Consider the following 27,473-nt stretch of genomic DNA (forward strand, 5'->3'; position numbering starts at 1 on the left):
TCAAATTTAAAACAATCTTTTAGAAAAAACAAAATCTCATATAAGAAAATTCCGTTGAATACTTTTCCATTACCCTTGCACAATGGATCACCGCATTCGCGTTACTATAACTTTCATACGTTAATTAACAGTTTCAAACACGTTTGAAAAAGATTCTTATCCCATCACCAGATTCGTCCAAAGTGTGCTTCACTTGGAAACGCGGATAATCAGCAAGCTGTCCAGCGAAAAATCTCGCCGCGAACGATCTCGTAGTCGCTCGAAACGAGACATCTGATATGTTAAGATCCGAGATACACATATTTCATGGCGCTACAGTCTTTTTATGTTGTATACTTTTTTATACTCTGGCTCTAGGACAGTTCTGGCATCGTGTATTATTATTCCGTATCGTTTCTCAACCGCGAACGACGATCTCGCAATTCATCATTCATCATCGATCTGACGAGAAAACTGAAAGTTCTTCGATGACTCTCTTTTATTTCTTTTTCTTTGTCCTCTTTTCTTTTAAATCGAACTCCATCTGTCGTTTCTTCGATTTCGCCATGTAAGCCGTGTTACACGCGCGGAGTTTATGTTATCATTTCCGATTTCCGGGCCCCTGATCGTCTTCCGTTTCTCTGCTACCTTGCGAAACCTATTCTCTCGATATCGATACAAAAACTAACTTTGCCTCTTTGTATGTTACTTTTTTTTTTATTTTTTTCTGTTTGTTTTTGTTGTTTTGTTAATTCGCTTAATTACGTGTCTCACTCTTGTCGCTTAGCAAATAACGTGCATCTCGAATAGCCGCACGAGTTATTTATTTGTTTTTTTTTTTTTAACACTGTGTTTGTTCGCATTTGCTCGATATTTAATCCTAATATTATATTTTTGTTATCCTTCTTCGCCTGCTTCTCTGTTCGTTTTAATATTTCTTCGTATAACATTCGCCTTTGTCTTTTCTTTTTCTGGAAGTCTATGATGTTTTCGCGGCTGTCTGTATGTACACGTTGTACATAGAGCGATTTTTACAACATATAACGTATCTTATTTTATTTTATGCCTTTTTACACGGTATAATAATATTTCTCTCTTTTTCCCTCCTCTTTTCTGTCGCGCTCTGATCGTTTCATTAGCAGACAGCGGATAAATAGTTATCTATCGATTTTTTTGCTTTTTTTCAGCAGGGATAGCAAAGAATACAACTTCTTTCCTTCCGTTCCTTCTCTGCCACGTTTTCGTTCTACGAATGATAATAACAAGAATAATTATAATCGTGATAATAACCGTAATAATAATCGTAATCGTAATCATAATAATAATCGTAATAATAATAAATCGTTCATCTTCTACTTCGTTCTCGCTCGCCTTTTTTTTCAATTAGTAACAATAATTCTATTCTTTTGCACTCTCTCACACTCATTCTCTCTTTAATTTCTCTCTTTCATTTTTGTTTGTATAATTAATTACGCGTACACCTTAGGCCCGAATCTTGCTGGCAGATTAGTCCTAGACCGGTTTTTGTGTGTATAGAGTTGATTTCTATAAAAACGTCGGTCATGCGGTCTACGAGTATTCTACCATTTTTTGGGATGCTTTTTGTTTTCGACCCACGGTACGCAAACCGTTCTCTTTCATCCCTATTACAATGTTTATATATAATAATAATAATCATTATCGTAGTTAGTTATTCTTTTTTTTATCGTTATTTATATATATAATATAATATTATTCAGGATGACGTGAGGGGATGTAAAATAATGACAGAAAACTATCTCTCTCTTACATGAAAAATAGGTACTTCTGTTTTCCTCATACGTGTGTAGGTGTATATGTTTACATATGTATATGTATTATGTATGAAACGCATGTATATAATATTCCTACACTCTTACGTGGATATTTATATATTTATATATGTATATATGTACATGTATGCATATCCAATCACATATGCACGAAGGTGTACACATTCAACTAGGAAACGAATGGCACGTTTCGTTTTTTCTTTTTCATTCGCCGTTGTGTGTGTGTGTTCGTCGGTGTAATAATTGTATACGTCAATATGTGATCCACCGTGTGTATACATATTATTTATATATAATACTCCAAAATAACAAGTAACGTTGCTATTTTGTAAATTAGATTCTTAGAGCGTTCGTTTAATTGTTTAAAGAAGAGTATCATTTGCGAACAGATGCGATTCTACAGTTCAGTTGAGCTAGCACGTGGTACAGTGGTTCCTGCGTCTCTTTTATTACTGTAATCTCACTTTTACTTTGTTTCTTCTTTAATGTAATGATCAAATGACAGAAATCCACTGAATAAAATTTTGAAAAGTAACACGTTACAAATTTTAACATCATTTCACAATTTACGATGTAGAGTTAAAATCGAGAGCTGGCGTGTTTTATACATTTTAAGAATTAAAAGGGAGATGTGCCGATAATAAAATCCAAGTTCAGAAGCCACTGACCCGGAAAATATTCTCTCAGAATCGAGGGTTCTCTTCTCCGCTACGATAAACGCTAATATCAGACAAATTCAACAGTCGCGTTAAACTTTCAAATACGCAAAGAATAACACCGCGCCAACGAAAAACGTATGCGCCAACAGCTACAAAAATAATACAATTCGATCGTGTATTAAATTCTTAATTCTATTTTATATTCTGTTTTTTCCTTATCGTTTGGAAAATGTTCTGCCGAATCGTGAAATCAACATCAGAGAAGCAACATTATTTTATTCTCAAGGATCGTCATTGTGTACGAAACTGTTCGTAAATGTATATTCGGTGTCTGTCGGTGTGTCATTCTTCCTCGCGTTTTACAGTTTAAAACGTTACATCGTTAATATCTTGCAGCACTGTATTGACCACTATGCATACTTTATATGTATATTTATGTATATGTATATATGTATGTATATATATATATATATGTGTGTAATCTGTTTTCTCATCTTTTATTTCTTAGTTTATTTTTTTGTCATTTATTCTGCTTAGTGTTTTTTTATTTTCATTTATGCGGTAGTGGATGTAATAATCATTGCAATGATAACCGGTAACAATAATAATAATTTATTACATAATATTTATACCTTCCTTTCTTTCTTCTATTTTGTTTCTTTTGTTTTGTTCGCTTCTTATAATACATCGCGTGTCTTTCACCCGAATAAAAAGATACTTATCTCTCGCTCTCTCTTTCGCTCTCTCTTGCGTTCCACTTACTTAATTTTATCTCTCATTCATTGACGTTTGTGTTACATTTGTTTTATATTAGCCGTGGCAGCCCAAAGAACACTCAACAAGTTAACACGATCTTTGGGCCTTCGATTTAGATTTGTTTTATAATATTAATTTTCTCTCTTTTGTAGAACGACTTAAATTTCTTCACTCGATACCCCGTTTGTCCTCAAAATTGTAACCCTGAAAAATTCTCACACATTCATCCATCTCGATTCCCGTGGCGCTGGATCCTTTCCCTTCTGTTGGCGTCTCAGCACGGTCTTCCGAAACCCCGATTTTTAATTGAATAGATCTGTTGACTGCGATTCGATATCGGTAATTTGTCCATTGCCCCGAATCGATTTGAGACGTATTTTCTATTTATTATTAAGATTTTCCATTTCGAAAATAAAATAGCATAGAAGCGAGTTCTGAATCGCAGGCGTGTTCCTTCGATCTCAAAAATTAGGACAGATTAGCCGCGATAAATGGGACATCCTCTTCGATCTTCCTTTTCCTTTATCTTCGTTCAAATTCCCTTTCGATTGCCAGCTCTTATATTACACGTTGCTTCTTCCTTCTTCTCTTAATCTTACTATTCGTTCGATCACTCGTACGGGACTATCCAACGATACGAAGCTAAAGTTAAAACACGTTAACAAACTTATAACTGGAATACCCCTCGTTTCACGAGTTTCTCTCCCGTCCTCTTCAATATGTTAGTTAGTTGTCTTAGAAAAGAACCAAAAACAGAATCCTAATCGTTCGTGTGTAGGTTATCCTCTTTCTTGTTTTCATACCCCCCCCCCTCGCCCCTGTGTTTCATCATTTTTTCCCTAAAAGTGCGAAACGTACGGCTTTTGCAAAATCACAGAGAAATTTACGCATCGTTTAACACTGTCGTTTAGGATTTTTCTACCTAGTCCACGATGGGCTCTACATATGCTCTATAAATTTCTAGGCCTGCTCTTCGTCGTCGTTGAGGTCTTCATCCAGTCGTCGCATCAGTTTCTGTTCGCTTTATGGTTGCGACGCCTGCGTCGATGAAGAAGACTCGCGGCAGGAATTAACGGCTCCGTGTTCTCCGATCGATGGCACAGCTGTCTATCTGTTTGTCGATTCTCTTCTTCTTCCTTTGTCGAGCACAAGATCCTCCGTTGAAAATATTTCTCGATCGTTTCTCTATCCTCATGCGATCGTTTCGTGACAACGAAGGACAACGATCGTAGCTAACCCTCCACAGTAATGTTTTCTGTTCTTCTTCTTTTTGTCGGTTGCTTCGTTTATTGCTGTTGAGGTTGAACGTCTTGTAGACGGGGAAAATAATAGCGTTACGCCTAAACGATGGTTTTATTTTGTGTGTTGTGCCGTGCCATCGCTGGAGAACGTCGGTATTCTCTTGGTCCGCGCGATTTTATGCATAGATCCTGGACTAGAACGTGCCGTCAGGTTAATATAAGAAGGCGCTAGAAACCGATCGCTAGAAGACTACTGGCATAGCGTATATCTATGTATAGATTGCTTCTAGTGTAGCGTCCAGGATCTAGGCTTAAAACGGCTGCCAACGATCCGATCGACAGTGTACAACGCCACTGTCGCTCATGGAGCCGTTAGTATCTCTCTGTATGCTAGTATAACGAGTGTCGTCATTGATACGAATCCTTGTGGAAAGTGTCGCTCTTGTGGAAGATCCGTCGTCCCTCTCGGGAGAGCTCCTGACTCGCGAAATTATTCTCAGACTTTGGTCTGGGCAACAGACAAGCGGGAAGAGTCCTCAGCTCCATGCTGTGTACCTGGAATTTGGAACAAATGAATTTCATAATTTTTCATGTAGTTATTAGAAGAAAAAAAAACACAGTCGTTTCATCATACTCTGTGTGCCGAGCCTTAAAATTTACGGCTCTGTAATATTATACAAAATTGTTTAAAAACTATAAAGCCATATATGTCTGAACTTTTTTTCTATAAATGATATTTTATAACGAAATGGGGCAAACAAGTCACTTTTTGATTGATAGATTGAATAGATTTTATATAAAACTGATAATAGTTGACGTAACCTTAAGATACCTAGCGTGCTTTTTTAAGAAATTGCGAATGAACTTAATGGTCATATGAAATTGTCAAAAAATCTATCGATTATGGCTAGTAGCAATTTTGAAAAATATTTACCGATTCTTCACTGGCGCTAGCATGCGCAGCTTGCTCAGCGAGCGCGTTCACCACGGCATTTATCGTCTTCGACTCGCTTCCAAGATCCTCCTCGCGGTGGGCCACCAGATTCGGATTCTTGCCGATTTTGTTCAACCTATAGAGAGAGCACAATTAAGCGTAGGGAATGTTGCACAGAACACAACCAACGATTATTCACATCGATCGACTTACAAACCGTTTAGCAGTACAGGTAATTCCCTAAAAAATCGATCGTTATTATCCCACCGCGACTTGCAACAAACTTTTTTATTATTCGTTTCTAATACCACTTGCACCGCTAAAGGTTTTATAATGTGAGGTACAAGACTGGGTAAAAGAAAGTCAGTAGCTTTGAAATGCGCCCCGCAGAATCACATTTTTGCGTGTGTTTATAATTTTATCGATTTAATCCCTCAAAAATGGACAAAGAATTTGGGAATTTGAAGAAGAGAAATAGTGTTTTTATATAAATGTTAGAATTGTTCATGATTACGGTATAGAGGTAACGTCGTTACGATATTATTGTCACAGTTATCGAAATTTATTAGAATTTTCAGTTTCCAAATAGTATTTTGATTAAATCTTTTCTCTTCTAAATGGCATAGGAAAATATATAAAAATATACGACTGATATGTTGAAAATAGATTAGTCTCCTACAAAATAATTTTTTTTTATTTTCAAATAACTCTTCTTGAAATAAATGACCGATTTATGGTTAGTTTATAGGATAATTATTTGACACTCACATACTGTAAATTTTAAATCTTGATTGTTGTTTGAGTTTATACTCTTTATTACAGTTATAATTCATTGGAGTTTATATTGAGGGATTAAAACGCCCAACTATTTAAACTCAAAGTGAACCATAAATTTGATAGATAAGCTATAGCAATGTAACCAAAACAGATTCAATAAGAGAAACAATACTGGTGCATAAAAACGACAAGAAACGCTACTGCAATACTGTTATCGATAAAAGTGCATCAATTACTTTGATCAATAAATCATAAAATTTCTATCTAGAACAAAAGAGAAGTATGTGACTCTGCGGAGATGCGGCAAAACCGAGAAATCCAGAACTGATTTATAAAGTATGTTTGCAAAATTATGAATACAACATTACTATGTATAGTGAATGTGTCGAGAGTGTGAAGATATTTTGTCGCGGTGTTCCAAGCTTTCTTCTTTCTTTTCGAACGGATGAAACCCCGTTCGACTCTCGTGCCATTTCTACAAACACGATCGCTTGTCGAACGGGGAATCGCGTGTCGAGAGAGAATATTCACAAAAGAAAAAAACGAAGTTGAAAAAAATTCTCAAAAAACCCTCTCGATTGATTGGGGACGAGTATCTAACGGATACTCGTCCCTCGATCGCAAGTTAGTGCGCTTTTCGTTGTAATACTTTCTCCCCAAGAAAACAAAGATTCTGCACTGTCACGTTCAATAAGAGAGATTCTTCAATCGCAAAAAAGAACGTCCAGCCAAATAAGATTCTTTATCATTTTCATTTTTGTGTGTGTAAAGTGTATGCAAAACAAGCGTATCGAGTTGAAAACCAGCACAAACAAATACGAAGGAAATTATATCAGACTAATAATAATCATAATAATAGTAATAATAATAATAATAAGAAGAAGAACAAAGATGTGTTGAAGAGATAAGCGAATATGAAATGTTTTTAGATAGCAATAATAATAATATTAATAATAAAAATAATAAAATAATTAACATAATAATAAAATAAAGATATTAACAATAAGAATGACTGATAGAACTCGCTTTATCGGACAGTACACAATGTTCAACAAAATCAACATGGAAGTGGGAGTGATGATTGACATCTATTAGCACACCAACTCGATAGAACAAACCTAACCAAAGCTTATACCTCTCGGCGGCAACGCTTTCCATCGTTCTGCGCATTAATGGATACTGGTCCAGCACGGCGTTGAAATGATCCACCGAGAGGCTGAAGAGATTGCAGTAGGTCTCGGCACGGACCGAGGCTACCCTCCTCGCGTTCGTCAGTAGACAGATCTCGCCAAAGTACGAGCCATCTGACAGCGAAGTTGCGACCTCGCCGTTCGCCATCACGATATCGACTATGCCTTCTTGTATGAAGTACATTTTAGAGCCGATCGTACCTTCCTTGATGATGATATCACCTGTAAAATTTTGTCGCTTCGCTGTTATTAAGAGATCTTCCTCAAATTTGTTGTTGCAATGTGTCTGTTGCTCGAACGTTGACTTTTGTTCGAGGAGAACGTAAGATTTTAATGTTAGGTGAGGTTTCAAGTTATGCGGAGAATTGGTCGTTTTTCTTTTACTTTCATGGCTGTATGCATGCGTATATATGTGTGTGCAATAGGAAAAATCATTTATGTTTGAACTTTTTCAGAGTTACGTTAGTCAAAAGTTTATGTAAGGAAGTTGTTTCTTGCGAGGTATAGTAGATTGAAGTTTAGATTTGAAGAATTGATATTCTCATCGTTGTGTTTCTTAAGTAACGTAGTTTGACTATTGTTTGAGAAGTTAGTTTAATAATAATTTAAAAGACAAATCAGAAAATAACTTTCATAGAATATGTCTTTGGAATATTTTTATCAAATCGATATTTTACTAAATTATAAATCTCGAAATTCATTCGTTGTAACGATAATACCATTTTAAGTTCCCTCGATAGTTCAAGAAGTTTCTCTACTTGCTAGTATAAAGATTATTTTCAACTCTAACGATTCAGTCAAGTAACTGATACTTACCCGGCTGGAAGACTTCGTATCTCAGTTTGGTAACGACATCCGAGACAAAGTTGGAATCGGCGTTGGCAAAGAATGGCACGGACGCGACTAACGATCTGCAGTTGTAGTTGATCACGTCCTAGAACGAAACGGGAACACGTTAGGATTTGTTGAAATCGGGCAATTAGTAGACCATAGTCTCTCGTTCTGAGGCTCGTACTTCTCTTAATTTCTCCGACAGCTCTCCGAGGATCAGTTCCTCGTCGAAGAATTTGCCCTGGTAGCGATGCTCGAAATATTCCGTGATCCTTTGTCTCATTTCTCGTGGTAACTTTCGATAGGCCATGTATTCCTCTACTTGTTTAACCTGGTTCGAGTACAATCGTTAATTTCTATTCTTAAACATCTTATTCTACGCTTTGAGCGTTAATTAATTTCATTTAGGAAGATTCTTAATCGAATTTGTACTAAAGAGGTACTTTCTGTGCTCGATGGTTTTTAGCTAATTAAAACTGGCATTGATAAAATTTATTATAAATGTCGATGTTGGTTGGTGGTTTTGGACATTCTGACATTTGAACACGACATTCCTAGAATTTTGATAGAATAGAAAAAATAGATAGAACAATAAGATAAATTCGCTTCTTCGTATTATCCAGTGTTCTATGATATATTATTTTAATTCAAGTATTGTTTACGATTTTATAGTGTTGTCAGACTGAAAGTAAAATATTCTTCGTTATACGTTACACGAAAGACACTACTAGCAATATTCCGACCATGAACTCTAGAGAATTTGACACTAACAGTAACGAGAGTCAGAAAGGTGAAAGTGCAAGGATTTTCTTCAACGATTCGCGGCTCGCTCGTCGAATATTAAATACCTTCTCGCGGTATTGTCTCCTGGAGGAATCGAGCGACTGAATGAGATTCGTCGCGTGTCCAAGGAAAAGTGCATAACAGGTAGCACCGCTGATCATACTGAGCATAGTGAGCCACATGTCGGTCAAGGATTGCGGTGGAAACCTTCCGTATCCTATGCAGAGCATGTGCGACATGGCCTTGAAAAGGGCCCATGAGTATTGTTCCAGCCAAAATGAGTCCTGAAAGAAGACGATAGTAAAATATTACGACGGTGACCTGTCGTAAAAACATCAACTTTCTCTACTTTTCGTTCTGGTACAAAAAATATTATAATTATCTTTGGACGTCATATTTTTTATAACTATTAGCGATAGTATTATATGTATATATATATTGTTATTATTTCCTTCTTTGAGGAAAATAGGTTAAGAGATCGTTATTTTCCTTCTTAATTTTTAGTCAAGGCATTCCAGATTCGAGGATAACGATAGAATAGGCCTATTATAAAAGTAAAAGCCATTAGCAGACGAAAGAATTGTAAAAGGAGGGGTTTAAGGTACGTCTCTTGTTTTTCAGAATCCTTCATTCCGCTTTCAAACTTTTCACGAAATAAGCCATTCGTATGAAAGAAACTGCGAGGAGAAGAAGAAAAGTTTATTTTCCATTATTTCTGTTTTCCTCAGAAATTTTCTTATTAAATGCTTCTTCAATCTGAATTATATTTTAAGGAAGATGACAGTGGTTCTCCAGATTGGATCTTCTTCGCAGTGTTCAACATCCAACCTCATCAAGTTCGTCAGAATTTTATTTTATAATAAGTACTTTATAAAAGGAGAAAACGGGACGAGTATACATAGAGAGAAGGTTAGATTTCAAACGAGCGAGGATCTCAAATTTTGTCGAGCTCGTCACAATACTTACTTGTAATTCATTGATGGCGACCCATGAGTTACTAGGAAACCCTTGGAGCATTGGGACCAGGAATTGTAGGCAGCCACTCCAGTGACCAATTAGGAGCATCATGCAAATCAGGTTAAAAATCCGCATGAACACCGACGCCATATTCAGGAACTGCCAACAACAACGACAAAGGTTTATTCTCGTGCCAGCATCGGACGCCAGGATGTTGTTCACACTTCAGTTAAAAACTTCTCTCGTTATCCAAAGCTCCGGTTGCGTAGTGTACAGCAAATAAGCGAGTGTTGCACAAAAACGCGTCAAATATTAATTCACTGAATACATTGTCAAAAAAAAACTATCATAGTCCAAATATTTATCCAAACGTCTGAGTCAAGGGCCAAGTAAACTACCTAACGTTTCGACGTTCAGAACCGAAACAGTCATCCTTTTCTTCGACATAATGCCATTATTATTAATTATTCCTTATGCCGATATGCCTGTATAATTATCAGCCGCGACATAAATCGTAGAAACTTTTTATATCTATAAAAAATTTTCAATGCTTAGTTTATCTTAATCTAGAGAAATTTTTATGGATTTCTCTTTCCTTAATTTATAGAAATCTTATATTTCTACGCGTAGGAAAAACGTAGCTTAAGTAATTAAGATATTTTCATCTTTTTTCATATTTAGGATAGAAGTGATTTAAGGAATAAGACAAAATTTCGAGTCTGAACGCGAACGATTTCAGTGTTTTTCCTCTCCTAAGTAGTTTTCGCTGTTCATACTTTCGGGTTTCAATTTTCAGTTCAAAAAGCATGCTACATTAGAAAATACGCATCACGTGGCACACAAAAAAACAAGTCAATGTAACCTAAAGAACGTTTATAATAATGATTACTCTACGAATGCTCTAACAGATGAAACAAAAAGGAAAAATATATATACATATATATTGTATACAACATATGTATATATATATATGTATCAATCATTTGCACTGTTAGGCTAAGATTCTCAGACTTGGCTTATGGACCAGACATGTTCAGGACAAGTTCTGGCGTTCGATAATGATTTCAAATCGACGATCGATCGTGCTCGATCAACTGTGAACTGCAAACTTTTCGGCTGAACAGTGCGCCATAAGCACGATATGGGAATCCAAGTCCTCACTAAGAAAAGAAGCTGGAGACGGCGGAAACCATTCCGAAGGGAAGAGAGCTGACCCACTAAATAAAATTACTGTATAGCTTTTGTTTTTAGTAAACGATATTCTAATTTTATTAAATATTAAATAATATTTTGATATTATAAAATATATAAAGAGGAAGGAAAGCTGTCCATAATTATTGAAAGTGAGTAACATTTTTTGCTTCCAATTAATATAACTTTTGTACTTGATAGTAAATATATTTTATTACGGTATTTTATGATAAATCTGAGTTTTATATGTGGCACTTCATATATTAATATATCATATTTCTCATGTATCATTTTGTAAAATTTTATCAACTATGACTTGATTGTTATATGCTTGTTTTAATAATTGAATAACGACAAATATGATGATAATTATTTATTCACTGTTATGGGAGCAGTACTACCATTTCCATGTCCCAATATTTTACCAGTATCATATAATTACTATAATTTGTCCTAATTTTGGAGTCAATTAAATTATTCAATTCATTATTTTGGCAATAGTAGTTCTATTTTCGTAGCCCAATATGAAATTTTAACATGAAGGCTTATCGTATATTATGGCATGTCCTTATTGTAAAGCCAATTGTACGAAAAATAGTGACAAATATTTATTCACTATTATTAGACAATATTATTGTCAATTTATATTACTCAATATATTGTAACAATATCAATATTTTTATAAAATATTACAGTAAAACTCAATTTTTTTAACAAATAGGAACATGCGAATAATTATGAACAGTATCAATAAGGTAAAAACATACACACGTATTCAATACGTAATTTTTTAACTGGAAGTTCCGGGGAAAAATTGGCTACCGCTTTTGAAAAATCACAGTAATAATCGAAACAAAATTCTACAGGTAGTTCTCGCCTGTAACGACACATCGTTTACCCGTGTTTAACTAAAACTATCTTTCCAATTAAAAAAAAAGTTTATCCAATATCAAAAATACTCAGATAAACTCTGTCAATCGATTCCCAATAAATTCCGCCAATAACTTTTGTTCTTTAAACTTCAAAATGGATATCGAACTGTTTCGCGATTTTCATTTACGCGTCACCGCGGATCTGTGTTTGTACTACGATCGCGAAATCAATTGGTCGAACGGTTGATGCAATGTTTCAATAAAAAATTTACCGATACATCGGTTAACGAGCTGATCAAAGATTCATTAGCGGCGAAGAAAACGGAATAAATCACGTTGAATTATTGCGGGGAGAGTTCGTTTTTTCCTTTAGGAACACGCGCCACGTCGAAATTTCGACGCGAGTGTAACGTTTATCGAATTATTCATGCAATTCGACCGCTCTGAATCTTCGACGGGTGCGATTTGAATTTCAAAAACACGAACGAAGTCACGCTCGACGCGTTTTTACTTCCGCGCGGAATGCGTCGAGAATTATTTACGACTACACGATTGGCATTATTAAAGAATCGACACGTATTTCGCCCTATTTACGAGCGGTTTGCGACAAACAAGTAAACCACCGTCTATTTTCGCTCGTGAAACGAGGTCTCGCGAAGTGGAAATGCCACCGTGAATCTGAAATTTTTTTAGAAATCACGATAAAGCTTCGTTTTTATGCAGACACGTATAAATAAATAAATTTTTGTTCATTTTTTCGAAACACAATTTTGTAAAGAGCAGATGTACTCTGCAAATCTGAAATTTTTCGAGAAATACTATGAAACTTCGTTTTTACGAAGCCGTGAGTAAACAAACTGCAGTTGACTTTTTACGCGAAGCTTAGTTTTTTATACCATTGTAAAATACCATCGTAAAGCCAAAATGTTTTGAAAAATACGATAAAAGAACATCGTTTTTATGTTGAAATAAATAAGCAAATCGTTGCCTACTGTTTGTAAAACACGATTTTTCAAAAAGGAAATACCATTGCAAATTCGATAAATCTTCGTTTGTATAAAGAAATTTTACGTTCAAAACTATATAAAAATATTTCATCGTCACGTTTGACAAACTTCCTGAAGTTTTTGTTCGTAGAACGTAATCCTTAGCATACAAAGGCGTGGACTTACTTACGGACCTCAATAAATATTTTCTTAATTTTTACTTATTAATAACTTCTTAATACTTTTGGCAAATATATTGTACATGATTTTTCTATACCTATGTTTCATTCACAAATAGCAGTAAGTAAGCATAGACAAAATAGCATCTGAAATGACGTTTGCATAAATGTTAAAAAACTCCAAGAGAAGTGCTGTCGTTTGTTAGTTTTCTTCTTTTTGTTTTGTTTAGTAACTAACAGTAAAACGATTGCGTATTTGCGTCAGAATAAATAAGAGCGAGTGAGTTATTAAATATTTCTTAGGAACTATGTACGTCTTTACGTCATTGAACACCGTTATTATATATTGGCTCGCGAATAAAACGATAATCGTGATAATGGAACTTGCACTATCACTCGAACGTATCTGAAAACTTACATATCTTTAACTATAGCTATACAATTTAATTTAATTTGAAATCAGAAATAAACGAAGTTACGATAACGGAATTTACGTGTGATGCTACTCAATTGATTTTTAAAAGTTAATGTGCAAGAAAATTGTCATTTGTAATTGTTAGATCTTTTTTCGTTAAAGCTAACTTTCAAATTTTTTCATTTTTAGATTATACGACATATAAAGAATGTTCTTGTAAACACAGATAGAAAGACTTTCAAATTTAATTGAAGCTATGATATTTAAAATCGTAAATTTATTTACAACGTTATTATTTATCACACACTGAGTATGTGAACGCGACAGTCAAAATAAACATTTCTATTTAATAATATTCACAAGTTCTACTAATATTTTGATCAACTTCAATGCGCCTATAGTTATGACGAAGCTTCGATAATACGAATTAGCATAACGATAAAAGAAAGCATAGGATCATTGAATCTCTTTTGGCATAGAACTTCGATAATACCACTTTAATATGCTAAGGATTAAAAAACCTTGATTTATATTACAATGTCACAATGAAATTTCTCTAACAATTAACCTATTGCTATTGCAAATTCAATTTTCTATTTAAATATTTAATCGCCAGGGTAATTAACAACCGATCATCGATCAGTCTAACAAGTTCTTAAAAATTTCATCGAATCATCACCGAAGCTTAAAAAAGTGTACCCATGGAGCTGCATAGAAAAAATTAAACCAATTAACCCGGACGAGTACCAGAGCACCGTCAAGATTTTTACGAAGTGGCACAAATTTCATCAGTAAACAGATAAATCAAATTCTGCTGTACAAACGAGCACTTATCGTTCTTCAAAAAATTCGTTTGATCTTTCCCCGCAATCCAGTGACCTGGAATCGAACTAAAAAAAAGAAGAAACAAGGAAAAACTAGCAATAGAAAAAAAGAGTAAAAAAAGAGCATTTTTAGAAATCTAGTTGGCAATTAATTTAGCTCTCTAAAATCCCATCGAGAGTGCCCTCCGCGGCCTCCAAATCGATCCAGGGTCTAAAGTCTAAGGATCGGTTTCAGGGGTTCGATGATGTGCGTATCGTGTGTATATACAGCACACGTAACGCGCACGCTCGCGTGTTTCCGTTTCTTCTTGTGGCGAAAACGCGCGCGTGCGCGCGTGCCAAAGGAAGCCCGATCGCGGGGAGAACGATCATCTCTGACCCCGTAATCCATGACCAATCTCGACACAACTTTTCCAATTTAGAGGCCAGCAACGGCCCGATACTCAGCCAAGAACGTTCGACGTTATCGTCCTCTTATTGTTGCTCTAATTCCGGGCCCCTTTCCGAAACTTGCGGCGATCTTCGCCTGGTAACAGTGGAGATCGCATCGAGACACACTATCTGTGGTAATCGAGAATACTGCAATAGGGAGAATTAAGCGAGAAACTCGAGATACAGGAAGTTAAACGGTATAGGGACTTGGCAGTAAGCTTCGCACTTCCTTCGTAGAAGATGGCGACACTGATTATTTTTGGTATTTTGGTTTCGTCTGATAAGAAAGGATGTAGATAGCGTTATTGTGCTCTTTGTCTCATTGTTGGGTAATGGTTAAATGGCATTACTCGCAATTGTGTAGAGATTTTATTGTAGTGTAAATATATGTTATTTTACTGTAGTACCGCGTGGTTTTGTGATTGATTTCTTTGTTTCATAGCCAATTAACACGTTCGGTAGTGTTACATGTGTATCGTATATGATCGTTTATGAAAATTATTGTTACTATTATTGAAACAATTTATGTTCTTATATGTAGTGATACATCGAGCAACAATAATTTTCTTATGATAAAACGTATTAGTTTCCAGAAATACTTGAATAGATACAAAGGAAACAAGTTATATTATCTTATCTTTTCACTTTGTAGGTTATGTGTAAAGTTACAATGTAGATGACTACAGGTCGTATGATTTCTGATTGGTGTTTGATAATAACATAGAACGCTGCAATTAAAATTGCGAAACAACGCGGTACAACGTGATTTAACAATTTAAAGTACTTTATTAGACATTAACGGAAAATTACGTGTTTGGTTGTTCGCAGTTGGTTTGGCATGATTGGATAACGTAGTGTTATGGTGGGATTACAAAAAAGCTCACGTATTATGTGATTGATAAATTATTTCTTGTCGAGAAATTTCTGATTTATTTATGGTTCATTATCAATTTATGATTGTCTGATTAATAATTACGTTTCTTAGATACATAGCCATGTACGATATTGCGTAGACAATGATTCACCTCGTGTTATTCAAGACTATAGTACTACACGATCAATGTCAATTTACAAGGAATGTTGAATTACGTAACAGATTCTGCTATGCAAGAAACGTAGTACTACGTGATCGATTGAGTTCCGTTGGAAGTGTTATGTATTCGACTTGATCAATATTGTTCAGAGAAGATGTAATACTACGTAATCAATCTCTTTTTGCAAGGGATATTACACCACTTGGAAAACAAGTGGTCAAGTGCACAAGCATCGTGCTTCGACAAATGTATAATTCATAGTACCATAAATTTTTCTTTTAAGAAAATAGTATCCATACCATTGTCAGCATCATTACTACTTAACACTGTAAAGCATTAATTCGTAACGAAAACTTGTACTTATCATTATTATAGTGAATTTACAGTGAAAAAAATGTGTCCGTAACAATTAATTTATCACATTGTAACCTTTCTCCTTTAGAAAATGGTATCATTTACTTACATTTATATTTTTCTACATTAGATTAATTTGCAGCGTTCTTTCTTTGTTCTTCTTTTCGAGATAATACAGTTTATATCTTTCAATTCAAATCATTCACAATATTACATAAAAAATATAATATGGTATTTCACTAATTTAATACCTATATACTAAAAATACTTATTTTTCTGTTCAAAATACTTGGAATGTCACGTGAAAGAAGCAGTACTACATTTTAATATGTAACCTTTTTAATAGGATCTACGCTTTTATAATCGATAGAAATGAATATTTCTTTCTACGAACCATAATACATATTGTAGTAATGTACGTAAAGAAACTTCCTTATAATAAACAAACAGAACTGACCAATTCGAAATCTTTTATCAATGTCAAACCATTAAAACACTGTAATAGAATTTAATATAGAAACCATAAAAATACGTTTTCCTTGGGATGGTCATAGCATAATTTCGTTGCGAGACAACCGTTGATTTCACAGATAGCGTGTGTCAATGCCTACATAGGTCTCAATAACGAGACGACAGAACAGCAACGAATACCTCCATTATATCAAAACCGCGGTTGTCTGAATATCGGGCAATCACGGTGCGTGTATCATCGAACACGAAATCGAATGGCGATGGGAATCGTGTCCGGTAACGTTTGGTTGATCAAAGGAATGCCGAAACTTCGGTTTCGCTTGTCGTCCGTCCGATTGTTCGATACGGCAAGAAGCAACGGTACAACGCGTGTATAGCATCATGACGTGCGTAATGTTCCGTAATGCTTCGTTGTAATCCCCGAACTCCGAAGGAATTCAGAAATCGTCATTCGATCTCGACATACAAGCGTACAGAATCCGGCTAACTAACGGCTGGTAGAATGGAAACGGCGCGTGTCGTTATTATTTTGGTGATATGTTATACATGATGGCTGTGACAAGTCACAGTGTATTGTTCTCTGCGCCTACTGGACAAAGTACGGGTAAAAAAAAAACAGGGCGATGAAAAAACTTACTGCTAGACCACAACTAGTTTCAATACATTACCTGGCATTAAAACAAACGAAACAAAGGAACAAACTAACAAACATCATATATGGTTCATGCGGTACACATACGCGCACACGCGCGCGCGCGCTACACACGACGTAGAGACACGTGGACGTGGACACGTGGACACACAACGGCACACGACCAGAGAATATCGCGATTTGTCGCTTTTTTTCTTCTTCTTCTTTTTTATTTTTCTTTAGTTTATTCGTTGCATTTTGTTGCGTCACACAACGTGAGATATACACACGTGTGTATAATAATGCGCGTGTAATTATTTACACGTATATACTATTCACGCATGGGAGCGCGCGCATAGTGGATATGCATACGCATGGTTTGAATCATTCAGAAAACAAAAGAAAAAAGGAAAAAGATAACGAGACACAAACGAACAAAGGAACGATATACATATACATATACATTGAATTAAAACTGAACATCCAACCTTCTGTTCTACAAGAGACAGTCACAAGTCCATTTAAAAAAGACGAAAGCGTTTGTCGTAACACAACTCTTCACGGTAATAAATGAACAGCTAAATGGTCATCAATGGTCAAAAGTACAAGTAACGATATGGCGGTTATTGTATATTGTACAAGTACGCGACGCGTGCGCGTGTTTGACACAGGGCGCGCCTCGATCACGTCGAAAGTGGCGTGCTGGTGGACGCGCGCGCGCGCCGCGTACAGGTGTGGCAACAGCGTTACTAATCAACAAAATTTAAAGTACACAGAAACCAAGGAATGACACAAAAAAGAAACAACGCAACGACAACTGAACAAACCGAAAGAAAGGACGAGGAGAAAGAAAAAATGGAAAAAGAATCGAGGGACAAGGGTCGAACAAACGAACGAGGGAACAAAAATAAAACTGAGGCACTGAGACGATGGGGTAATCGAGGAGGACGACCGATCATCAATCGGGGCTGAACGTTCTCCAGGACGTTCAGACGGCTATATCGCGATGGACACACCGGTAAGAACGAAAGAACGAAACCAAAAATTCGAGGGAGACAAAATGACAAAAGCAGAACCGATTGAAACAAAAAGCCAAAAAGAAGAAAAAGAGGGAAAGAATAAAGGGACGTGATAAACTGACGGACAAAAATAAAAGAAAAAAGAAAGAAAAAAGATGCGCGAAACGGAAAAGCAAAAAGGAAGAAATGATACAAAATGAAAAAGTGATAGACAGAAGGGGATAGACAGGAACAGAGCGAGAGACAGAGAACGTAAAAGAAACGCCAGCTGCCAAGTCAAATAATCATGAAGCGGCAAAGAAGCCAGGCTCTAAGCAACGAGAAGCAAGCCACCTCTTCCTCTCGCTACCGTTTCTTTTTTTCTGCATTTTTTTCTATATTGTTTTTTTAATTTTTCTATATGTTCTTTTCACTATGACCTTTTCTATTTCTTTGCGCCTGCTTGCAGCCACAAAACAGATAGCCAGCCAGTATCACAAAGGGGTGCACATATATTCTTTTTTCTTGGCTGAGAAGCAACAGAGGCTGAAGGGAGTGTGTGGGAAACAGAGAGAGGAGGCGAAAAATGGTGAAGGTCGGTTCGCAGAGCAGCGGCAGGGGTAGCGAGCTCTCTACTCTCATACAATGCGCCCTAATTGTTATCCCCTTTCCTTTTTCTGGTTCGTTTCATTTCCGTTTTCGTTAGTCATCTAGAAAAAAAGAGCAGCGATGCGCCTCGTATAAATGCTGGGAGGCGGGGGACACCGGGGGTGGGTGGTTCTCTCCGGGGGTAGATTCTCAAGTCGATTAGCTGTGACGATCGGCTTGACACGTTCTCGAATCGCTATTGAACGCGTAATTGCGAATGTCGAATCGCTTCGAACGCTTCTAGTCTATGAAAAGTTTAGACAAGAGCCTTCAAAGACGTTAGCCGTGTTCTTAGAATAGCTTTTAATTTCAAATTACAAATTAAACACCGCTTAATATGGTTTGTCCTACGAAGAGATACTTATAGGTACGAAAGAGATAATTTCTGATTTTTCTAGTTTTCATTTGTAAAATACTTAAGTTAGAATAGAAAGATACTTACAGAAAGTACAAAACTGATTAGTTCACGGTACAACGTGATTTACTGAAAGAATTCTTAATTAGTTCTCCGTCTGCGTACTGTTTGAATTCATTAAGACAAATATGAAATTTCTTAGTTGATTATTATAAAGTTACAAAGAATATTTCTCTTAACGGTATCTAGTTGTTGGTCATTATGATAAAATGCGATTTACTGAAAGAATTTTTAATTAGTTCTCAGTATGAGCGTTATTTAGATTCATTAAGACAAATATCAATTTTCTAATTGTAATACAGTTGCAAAGAATATTTGTTCCAATGTTATTTATTTATTAATCACTGTGGCAGAACGTGATTTGCTGAAACAATTCTTAATTAATTCTCAGTTCGAGTGCTATTTACATTCACAAAGAGAAATATCGATTTTTAAATTTTTCTTTAAATACTTATATTTGAATATTTGTGTTAATGTTACCTACTTATTAACCACACGTTTCAATACATCTGAAAAGAAAGTGCTAATTACATGGTGAAGATACAACATGAATTCGGTACACTTAAATACAACGTTAGCTTACTCCAAGCAGAAGATGACGATTTTTCCTTCTACCTTCTACTGCTACCACTACTTTCTTTATCATCTACGTTTTCTCCAAATTCGTCGAACTCTGTAACTATAACCAGTCACCACAGTTACGTTTTTGCTAATTTTGCAGGATTTTTGAAGAGATATCGTTAATTAATATTTCGATCAGTTTTAAACCTAACATAAAATGAGTGAAATATTCCATAGTAAATGAAAGTCTTACGGTTCCTTAAAACTCTTCGGAATTTTTCGTGACCCCGTTTAGAGACTTACACCGTATCCCCCGGATCCCCAACGTCCCCGAAAACATCGAAAGCAATTCGAGCAAGGGAGAGTCTCGCGAAAACCCGGGGCAGAGAGTCGACCGCCCATCGCTAACAGCGGACAACAGTGTGCGATTTGCAACAAAGCGACAGAGAAGGGACGCCCAATCAACGTGCGTTCGTTTCCAAAGGATCGTGCACACCGTCTAGCGATAAAAAAAGCGTTTCAAGAGACAGTGCATGGACAGTGGCTTTTGGTATCGTAGCAAAGAGTACGGCCATCTGTTCTTCCGGCTCGTCGGATCAATCGTTCCATGGAACTAGAGGGTCGTCTGGGAAGCGTTGAGAAAGTCCTAATGGAACACACATGCCGTGTGACGATTTGGTTGTTTGCTGGATAGGAAGGAGATCGCGAGAGCAGAGAGAAATAGAGACAGATAAATTATTTCTATCCAGGCGGAAAGAAATAAGACAAATACTTTCGGTTTCTTTTTTCTCTGTAAAAAATCGCGAAGGATGGAAAAGCGGAGAAGTAGAAGGAAACATATATATTAAAACACGACAAAAACCAAGTGGATGAGACAAAGAGATGGTCGAGAGAAAGAGAGAGGAAGGATCCACGAGTAGACGATTGCATCTAGACGTGGAGACGTCTGCTTCTTCACGATAGTCGAGTATTTTATTTACCATTCCTATTTCATTTTTTTTTCTATTGTTTCTCTTTTCGTTGATTTCGCGCATGGGAACGAATAACTCGCCAACTTCGACAACGAGATGACGGATCGTCTCGAAAACGAGTCAGAGAGAAAATCAGCTCTGACTACTTCGAGAATAGGGCGTTTTTTTTACATATCTTTCTCGTTATCTATATATATATATATATTTCTTCTATATCACTTTTTTGTTTTTCACAACTTGGGTTTGGTCGATGAAATTTCTCCAAAGTATATATACATATATAGTAATGTCACACACAATATATTGTATGTATATATCTATGTATATATATATAGATATATATTTGCAGGAATAAAAATACACTTTGGTACTTTCTCATCGCTAGGCGGGTGCCGATGGTGAATGTATAAGAAGCATAGCCTATTGCTGCGGGTAATATGTAATGTATAATGCGGCGGATAGTAGAAGCGAATGTTTGTAATAAACCAACGAGCCAATCAGCGTACAGCTCCTGCGTCCAGCCTCCTCGTGATCGCTCTTCCTGTTCTTCGCGAGACATCGATCGAACGACACACTGCTGACTCTCCTTTTTCTCCTCTGTTCATGCCCTCTCATTCCGTTTACTTATTCGCCTGACAAATCAACCGTGAATTATCCAGTTCGTTTTCATGGGAACTGGCTATATGTACTTTTTGTATACTCATCCGATTCCCTGTTTCATCAAATATTTACGAAACGAGATATTTATCGTAATATATTTATTTAAGGATATTCTTCGCTAGAAATTCCTTTATTTCTTGGCATTTTGGTTTTGCGAGAAGAACACAGGGCGGACAGAGTCGGCGTGGTTCGCTCGAGTCTCGTGAAAACGGGACCCAAGGTGGTCTCGAGGCGGGTTCGACGAACACGATCGCGAACCTCGAGCGGACGAGAGCTCGCGCATTCGTTAGGGCGGGTTACCTTAAAAATAAGGTCGCTTTTGCTGAAACCGGACTTCTTTTTACTCATATTGTCAGAACTTAGGCGCCCCCTCCGCTCAGTGCGTTTTTTTTGTAGGTTCTGCAATATCTAGAAACAAAAGAAAGCGGGACATAGCAAGACGTATAGTAAGAAAAGGGCCAGGTTATCAAGAAGATTCGTAATAAAGAGGTAGAGAAAGACAGAAAATATAGAAATAGACAAGATAGTGAGGGGAAAAAGAGAAAAAGAGAGGAAACAGAAAATAGAAGGAGTAAGATCGGTTTAGGTATTCGAGTTCCTTGTCCTTTCTTCTTTCTTTTTTTCTTTCTTTCCTTTTGTTTTCTTTCTTTCTTTCCTTTCCTTTCCTTTTCCTTCTTTTCTTCTTGCCTTTCTTTTTTTCCTTTGCACACTGTCGGTTTCGTTCGTTTCGTTCTTTCTTTTTGTTCTCTCGTCGAGCAAAACGTATTCCGTGAAAGAAACGCTTTCCGTCGAGAAAAGGAGGAAGGTGGAAGACACAAGTAGAACGACGCTGTTCCTAAAAAATGTAACATCGAGATCCACTCGTCATTTGCTTATTTCAATTATGATTCGTGCGTATCTATGCACTTGTCAGCATAGATCGTGATCGATACACCGATCCACGAGAACAACGCGCGACCTTTCATTTTCTCCAAGTTTATTCATAGCAGGACTACGCTTAATCGTGTAAACTTAAGTACGTCAGTATATCAACGACAGGTTTTCTCATTGTTAGTTGATCGTTCGTTACGTGTACGAATCATCGTCGAAAAGTATTTATGTCCATTCGTGAATGAATGAATCGATCGATCGATCGAGGGGTGAATATGTTTCCGATCGTCCATCCTCTTCTCGAACACTGTGTAGTCGTACGTAGACGTACGATATCGTCGATTAGAAAAGGGAAAGAAGATAAATAAAAAATCGTGTTGTAGTTAAAACATGGGTGTTTCGTGTTCATTCGTTCGTTCGTCTATATGTGTTCTTTTCTTATACACTATATTCTTTCTTCCCATTTTTTGTTTCTTGTGATCGGTGGTATCATATCAAACTTGGAGTGCAAGACGAGATGATGGATTGATGCAACAGTGTGGATTAAAATTACGACGTGGAGAACAAATGATGAACAGATTGACCGTAAACAGCACATAATAATAGTAATTAATAATAATAATGGAAATAATAATAATAAGAATGATAATAATAAGAAGAGGAATAAATGTATAATAATTAATAAAAAGAGAGAGTTAATGAGTTCGTGAGTTAAAGAGAAGTAAGAGTCAAGAAGCCATTCGTTAATATCAAAGCTTTCGTTGCAGCAGTCGCGCCAAGCGTGAAGCCGCAGTTTCTTGTCAAAGCTCGTAATAAAAGGCTCGAGAGATCGATTGTTATTTCTTTTTTTACTTCTTTTGCCTTCGTTTAGCAGGTTAGTAGCAACGTTGTACAAAATTGGAGAGTTACTTCAATCAGTGAGGAGCTCTCGTGACGAAGCGAGGAAATCTGACGATTTTCGGTTTTTCTTTCCTCGATGGCATTATCGATCGTAGATTTTTTTCATCGATAAAGTTCAAAGACGTTTCGACACAAGGCAATATGTTTGCTGAATTTTGCTTGAGAAAATAAAAAAGTGTACGAATATTGGTATATCTTGTTAAAAGGAGCGAAAGGATCGAGTAAAAGGTAGAAGGATAATAAGATTCATCGCAATAATTGAAAGGTGTCGAACAGAATTGGTTGACATCTGTTCAAATTTTTTATTAGCACAAATTTCTGGATTTTTCTATTACTCGATCCATAAAATAATTCGGTCGGATCCCGCGTCTCATTGCCAGACATTTGTGCGTAATAAACGAAAATCAGTTACCAGCGTATAAATTAAGAAATATCGTTTCACAACCAGTTAGACTCTGTACAGATTTATTTCCTTGTACATACAGTTCAGAACTTTCTTTGTGCCTCCATTTGTATTACCAAAGTGACTGTTGATGATATTCCACGAGTAATACTATGACAAACGAAAAACATCGAGCAATAAAATAGAACCATCACAGAATACGATTAAATGAAAGAAACACAGGAACAAAGAACGATACCGATCGAATGATTTATTAGAGTCCGACGAGATCTGTTCTCGTTTCTTCGCCCCTATTAACCGCAGCGGCTGAGCGGACGGATTAAAACCCCCGTTCGAAAGGGTGCAGAAAATTACAGAAACAACGGTCATCGTGTTTCTCCGTCTGGTTGTGTCTCGACGGAGTGAAAATCAACGAACGAAAACAGACTTGCGCGAATCTCTCGCAATTTATCACTCCTCTGCGACAGCTATGATTAATCGTTCTCTAAGATCCAATTTCGATCAGGGTTTTTGAGTAGCTGGAAAACCGGCGTACCACGTTACTGATCACCACTTGGAAATTGAATTTAAACTGACACTATCGGGTGGTCGTCGAAAAATTTGGATGTAAATCAAAATTTCTTCGAATTTCAATTTATTTAACACAGGATATTATTTAAATATCCTCGACTAATAAATTAAAACATATTCTCAAATATCTTTTAAAGTAAAATTTTCCGTTTGCTTATAAATGCGGATAGATGTCTCCTCGTATCCTTCTGTGCATTTGTAAGATTCGAGTCTTCAGTGTTGAAAACGAGACTCTTCAAGATTGCTTCTTCTGGTTCTTTTTCGCGATGACGAGGTCGACACGACGATACGCGCAACAAAAGACGAGAATCGGTGCTATTCTATCGTGTTCGGTTGAACAACGAACGATCTCTGTCATCTACTTACTGCATTCTCACGAAACAGGCAGAACTTCGTAAAACAACGGGAGGAGCAACCATGGAAATAAAGAACAAACGAACGATACATCGATAAATACACTTTGCCAAGCGAGAAAAACAACAGATAGGTCGGGACAACTGTTTCGAGTATCGGGGTGCAACTGTTTGTTCAAATATACAGACCACAGCCGAGGAGATCGATCGTCGAGTACACCCGCATGCTGCTTCTTCGTCCAGACTAAAAGAAGTATGATATAACGACCAGAGTAAAATTTCTACTAATCTATAATGGAAACATTAATTCGTCGACGCGTCTGTCTATCGTTGCCTTTTCCTACTTGAACAGGCGGAGACAACAGCGAACAAAAATGCCAATGAAACTGAAACAACGCGACAAGGGAGACGAAAGTGGACGACGAAGGAATCAAGGAGAACAAAATACGTTTAGAAATGTCTAAACTCTGAAAAAATCAGGCATTTAAACGACATAGAACAGCAAGCAAAACGCAAATGTGGGAACGAGACGCAACTGGATCAGAGAAAAATTCGTCTCCGTACCAAATGGCGTAGATCGAGTGGTTCTTGGGATGACATAGGGATGATATATAGGGCTGAATGGAAGAATAAAACGTAGGAGCACACTGAACACGGGCACATCGCCAAAAAAATGTCGGGCAAATAGGGTTAATATACACCTAACACTCACAGGCAGACCTACGGTCAATCCAACCAACTTTCTCGTCTGTAGAGCAGCCATGTGGATAGCGTGTCGTGTCGAATACCTCAGACAGTATTTCCCTATTATCCTGAGTCTTTTGTTCGGGAATGGATCGAAATTTTTCTCTTTTCTTTTCTTTTCTTTTCATTCCATCGTCCTTTCTTTCCTCTTTTTACTTAGCTTTTCATACGTAACTCGTTCGTTATCGAAGAAAAAAATTTTCGTTTTTTTAAAGTTGAAGAGAATTCTTGATTCTTAATTATCATCGTGTCTACTGCGTGCTCGGTTCAGCTATCATCGTCGTTAGCTTCATGATACATCACGAAATAGAAACAATTACATGCATACTCTCGTTTTCTGTTTCACTTTCTCTCTATATGCAGAACTCGTTCTCCATATGAAACAAACATTAACGACTATCGATCCACATGGTCGATATACATGCGCACCTCGTTATATAGTCATTTCAGTTTGAAAAGTTATGCAATTGGAACACAGAGACACGATGACGATCCAAAATGAAGAACCAATATCATCGAGATCGTATCGAGAAACATTGAAATTGCTTGTTGAGATGCCCAGTATTCGACACGACTCAGTGACTATATATTAAAAACGAAACGCACGTTAGTACCTAACGGTTGAAGGGATTTTTCCAACAAAATTCGGCAGAAAAAAATATACATGACAACATGTCATACCAAATCGTTCCTAAGAACTTTCACAAGGATCGAGCTAGTCAGTGTAACATGGATACTTTGTGTCTGGATTCGTGTTCGTTGTTTTTAAAATTTAATTCGACTGTCAATTTGGGACTCTACATGATCCATGTGACACTTAGTATTGTCGGGACTACGGGACTATGTGCTAGCCGGATCAAGAGCTTGTTTCACGAAAATTGAAACGGGAATAGAGGCTTCTTCAATGTCTAAGGTGGATATCTCTGACTCGGAGATTCTCTCAAGTTTGCCTCTCGACGCTTTCTACCACGTTTTCGAACGATCCACAGAACGAGACACTTCGCTCTCGACGGTTTAATTAAATTCGTATGTACTATGAAACATCGGGCGCATGTCAAGTAATCTGTCACGATGCAAGACACAGACACAGAAACGAACAGAACGAAATTTCTCTATCCTCTATAATATTTCATTCGTCATCTCACACCTCTATGTCATCGTGCAACAACATCGATCTCTAAGAAACGAAACTAAAAAAACAAGGAAACAAACCAAGAAACGAAATATACATGTACAAGATAAATGAGAAAAAAAACAGAAATCAAAGGATAAAAATAAATAAGAAATCGATCACGATACAGCCACGCTGCGTAAGAAAGCTCTTGATCGGCTTCGCTTTCTTTTAGAAAATCGGGATCTAAAACTCTGTATATATATATATATATATGCTTGTGTATAACTCTGTATATGTATGTACGTATGTATCATTAAGGCGTGGTGTATGGTGTATCAAAACAGTATCCTTCGATACTGAGACTGAACAGAACAAATGAAGAAAAAAAAAAAGAAAAATAAAAAATGAAGATCACACGGCAAGACTATGCACGTTCTCTCTATGATAATATATAGGAACTTCCAAACCAAACGACAACGAATAATCAATCAATCGTAAAAAACGGTCATAATAAACATCGTAACGATAATCAGTAACCGTAACAAAAATTTACTATATATATATGTATATATATAAGTAGATAATATTAGTAATGATCTAACGTATATATATATATGTATATATGTATTTATATTTATACGTAGAAACATTAAGTTTTAAGTTAACGAACGCTTGAATCAAGAAAGGGCATTTGGCCTTGGTTTCGGGGTTACTAGGCAGGCACACCTTGCTGGTTCGGTCTGGTTGGGGCGGTGTCGCCCGACGCTCGTAGTGCCTCTCCGGCTGTTGATAAAGGGGGATCTGCAAACCCATTCGGAAACGTGTTCTCGCAATACGCCTACTACTTGGATTTTTTAAATATTTTTTTAGTTGTTTTTCTTTTTTTTTTTTTGAAGTGTTGTTCTGCGTGTCTTGGATGTGTTGGGAAGAGTTCGCGAGGTCCCTCGCTATGCAGAGAT

The 27,473-nt window shown here is 36.6% G+C and overlaps 2 protein-coding genes and 1 long non-coding RNA gene across 14 annotated transcripts in view; 1 reads left to right on the top strand and 2 right to left on the bottom strand.

Moving 5' to 3' along the window:
* Window positions 1–27,473, bottom strand: part of LOC126873748 (uncharacterized) — a 327,994-nt gene that overhangs the window by 9,285 nt on the left and 291,236 nt on the right. The window lies entirely within an intron of this gene.
* Window positions 3,039–27,473, bottom strand: part of LOC126873706 (potassium/sodium hyperpolarization-activated cyclic nucleotide-gated channel 3) — a 212,211-nt gene continuing 187,776 nt past the window's right edge. For 5 of the 11 annotated variants that reach the window (XM_050634855.1, XM_050634854.1, XM_050634852.1 and 2 more), the window contains 9 exons: window positions 27,241–27,315; window positions 21,861–21,968; window positions 9,928–10,077; window positions 9,027–9,245; window positions 8,363–8,509; window positions 8,164–8,281; window positions 7,281–7,569; window positions 5,381–5,516; window positions 3,039–5,001 (listed from right to left, as the gene is read on the bottom strand). In XM_050634855.1, coding sequence (XP_050490812.1) covers window positions 4,855–5,001; window positions 5,381–5,516; window positions 7,281–7,569; window positions 8,164–8,281; window positions 8,363–8,509; window positions 9,027–9,245; window positions 9,928–10,077; window positions 21,861–21,968; window positions 27,241–27,315 — 1,389 coding nt within the window. In that variant the 3' untranslated portion in view covers window positions 3,039–4,854. The remainder of the gene's footprint in view (window positions 5,002–5,380; window positions 5,517–7,280; window positions 7,570–8,163; window positions 8,282–8,362; window positions 8,510–9,026; window positions 9,246–9,927; window positions 10,078–21,860; window positions 21,969–27,240; window positions 27,316–27,473) is intronic. The other 6 variants (XM_050634856.1, XM_050634858.1, XM_050634861.1 and 3 more) reach the window with 6 other exon arrangements.
* On the top strand, window positions 13,201–18,480 carry LOC126873771 (uncharacterized). Its single transcript, XR_007692533.1, has 2 exons — window positions 13,201–15,679; window positions 15,803–18,480. It is a non-coding gene; the product is annotated as an uncharacterized LOC126873771 (long non-coding RNA).

This window comes from Bombus huntii, chromosome 15 (assembly GCF_024542735.1).
Source record: "Bombus huntii isolate Logan2020A chromosome 15, iyBomHunt1.1, whole genome shotgun sequence".
Taxonomy (NCBI): Eukaryota; Metazoa; Arthropoda; class Insecta; order Hymenoptera; family Apidae; genus Bombus; species Bombus huntii.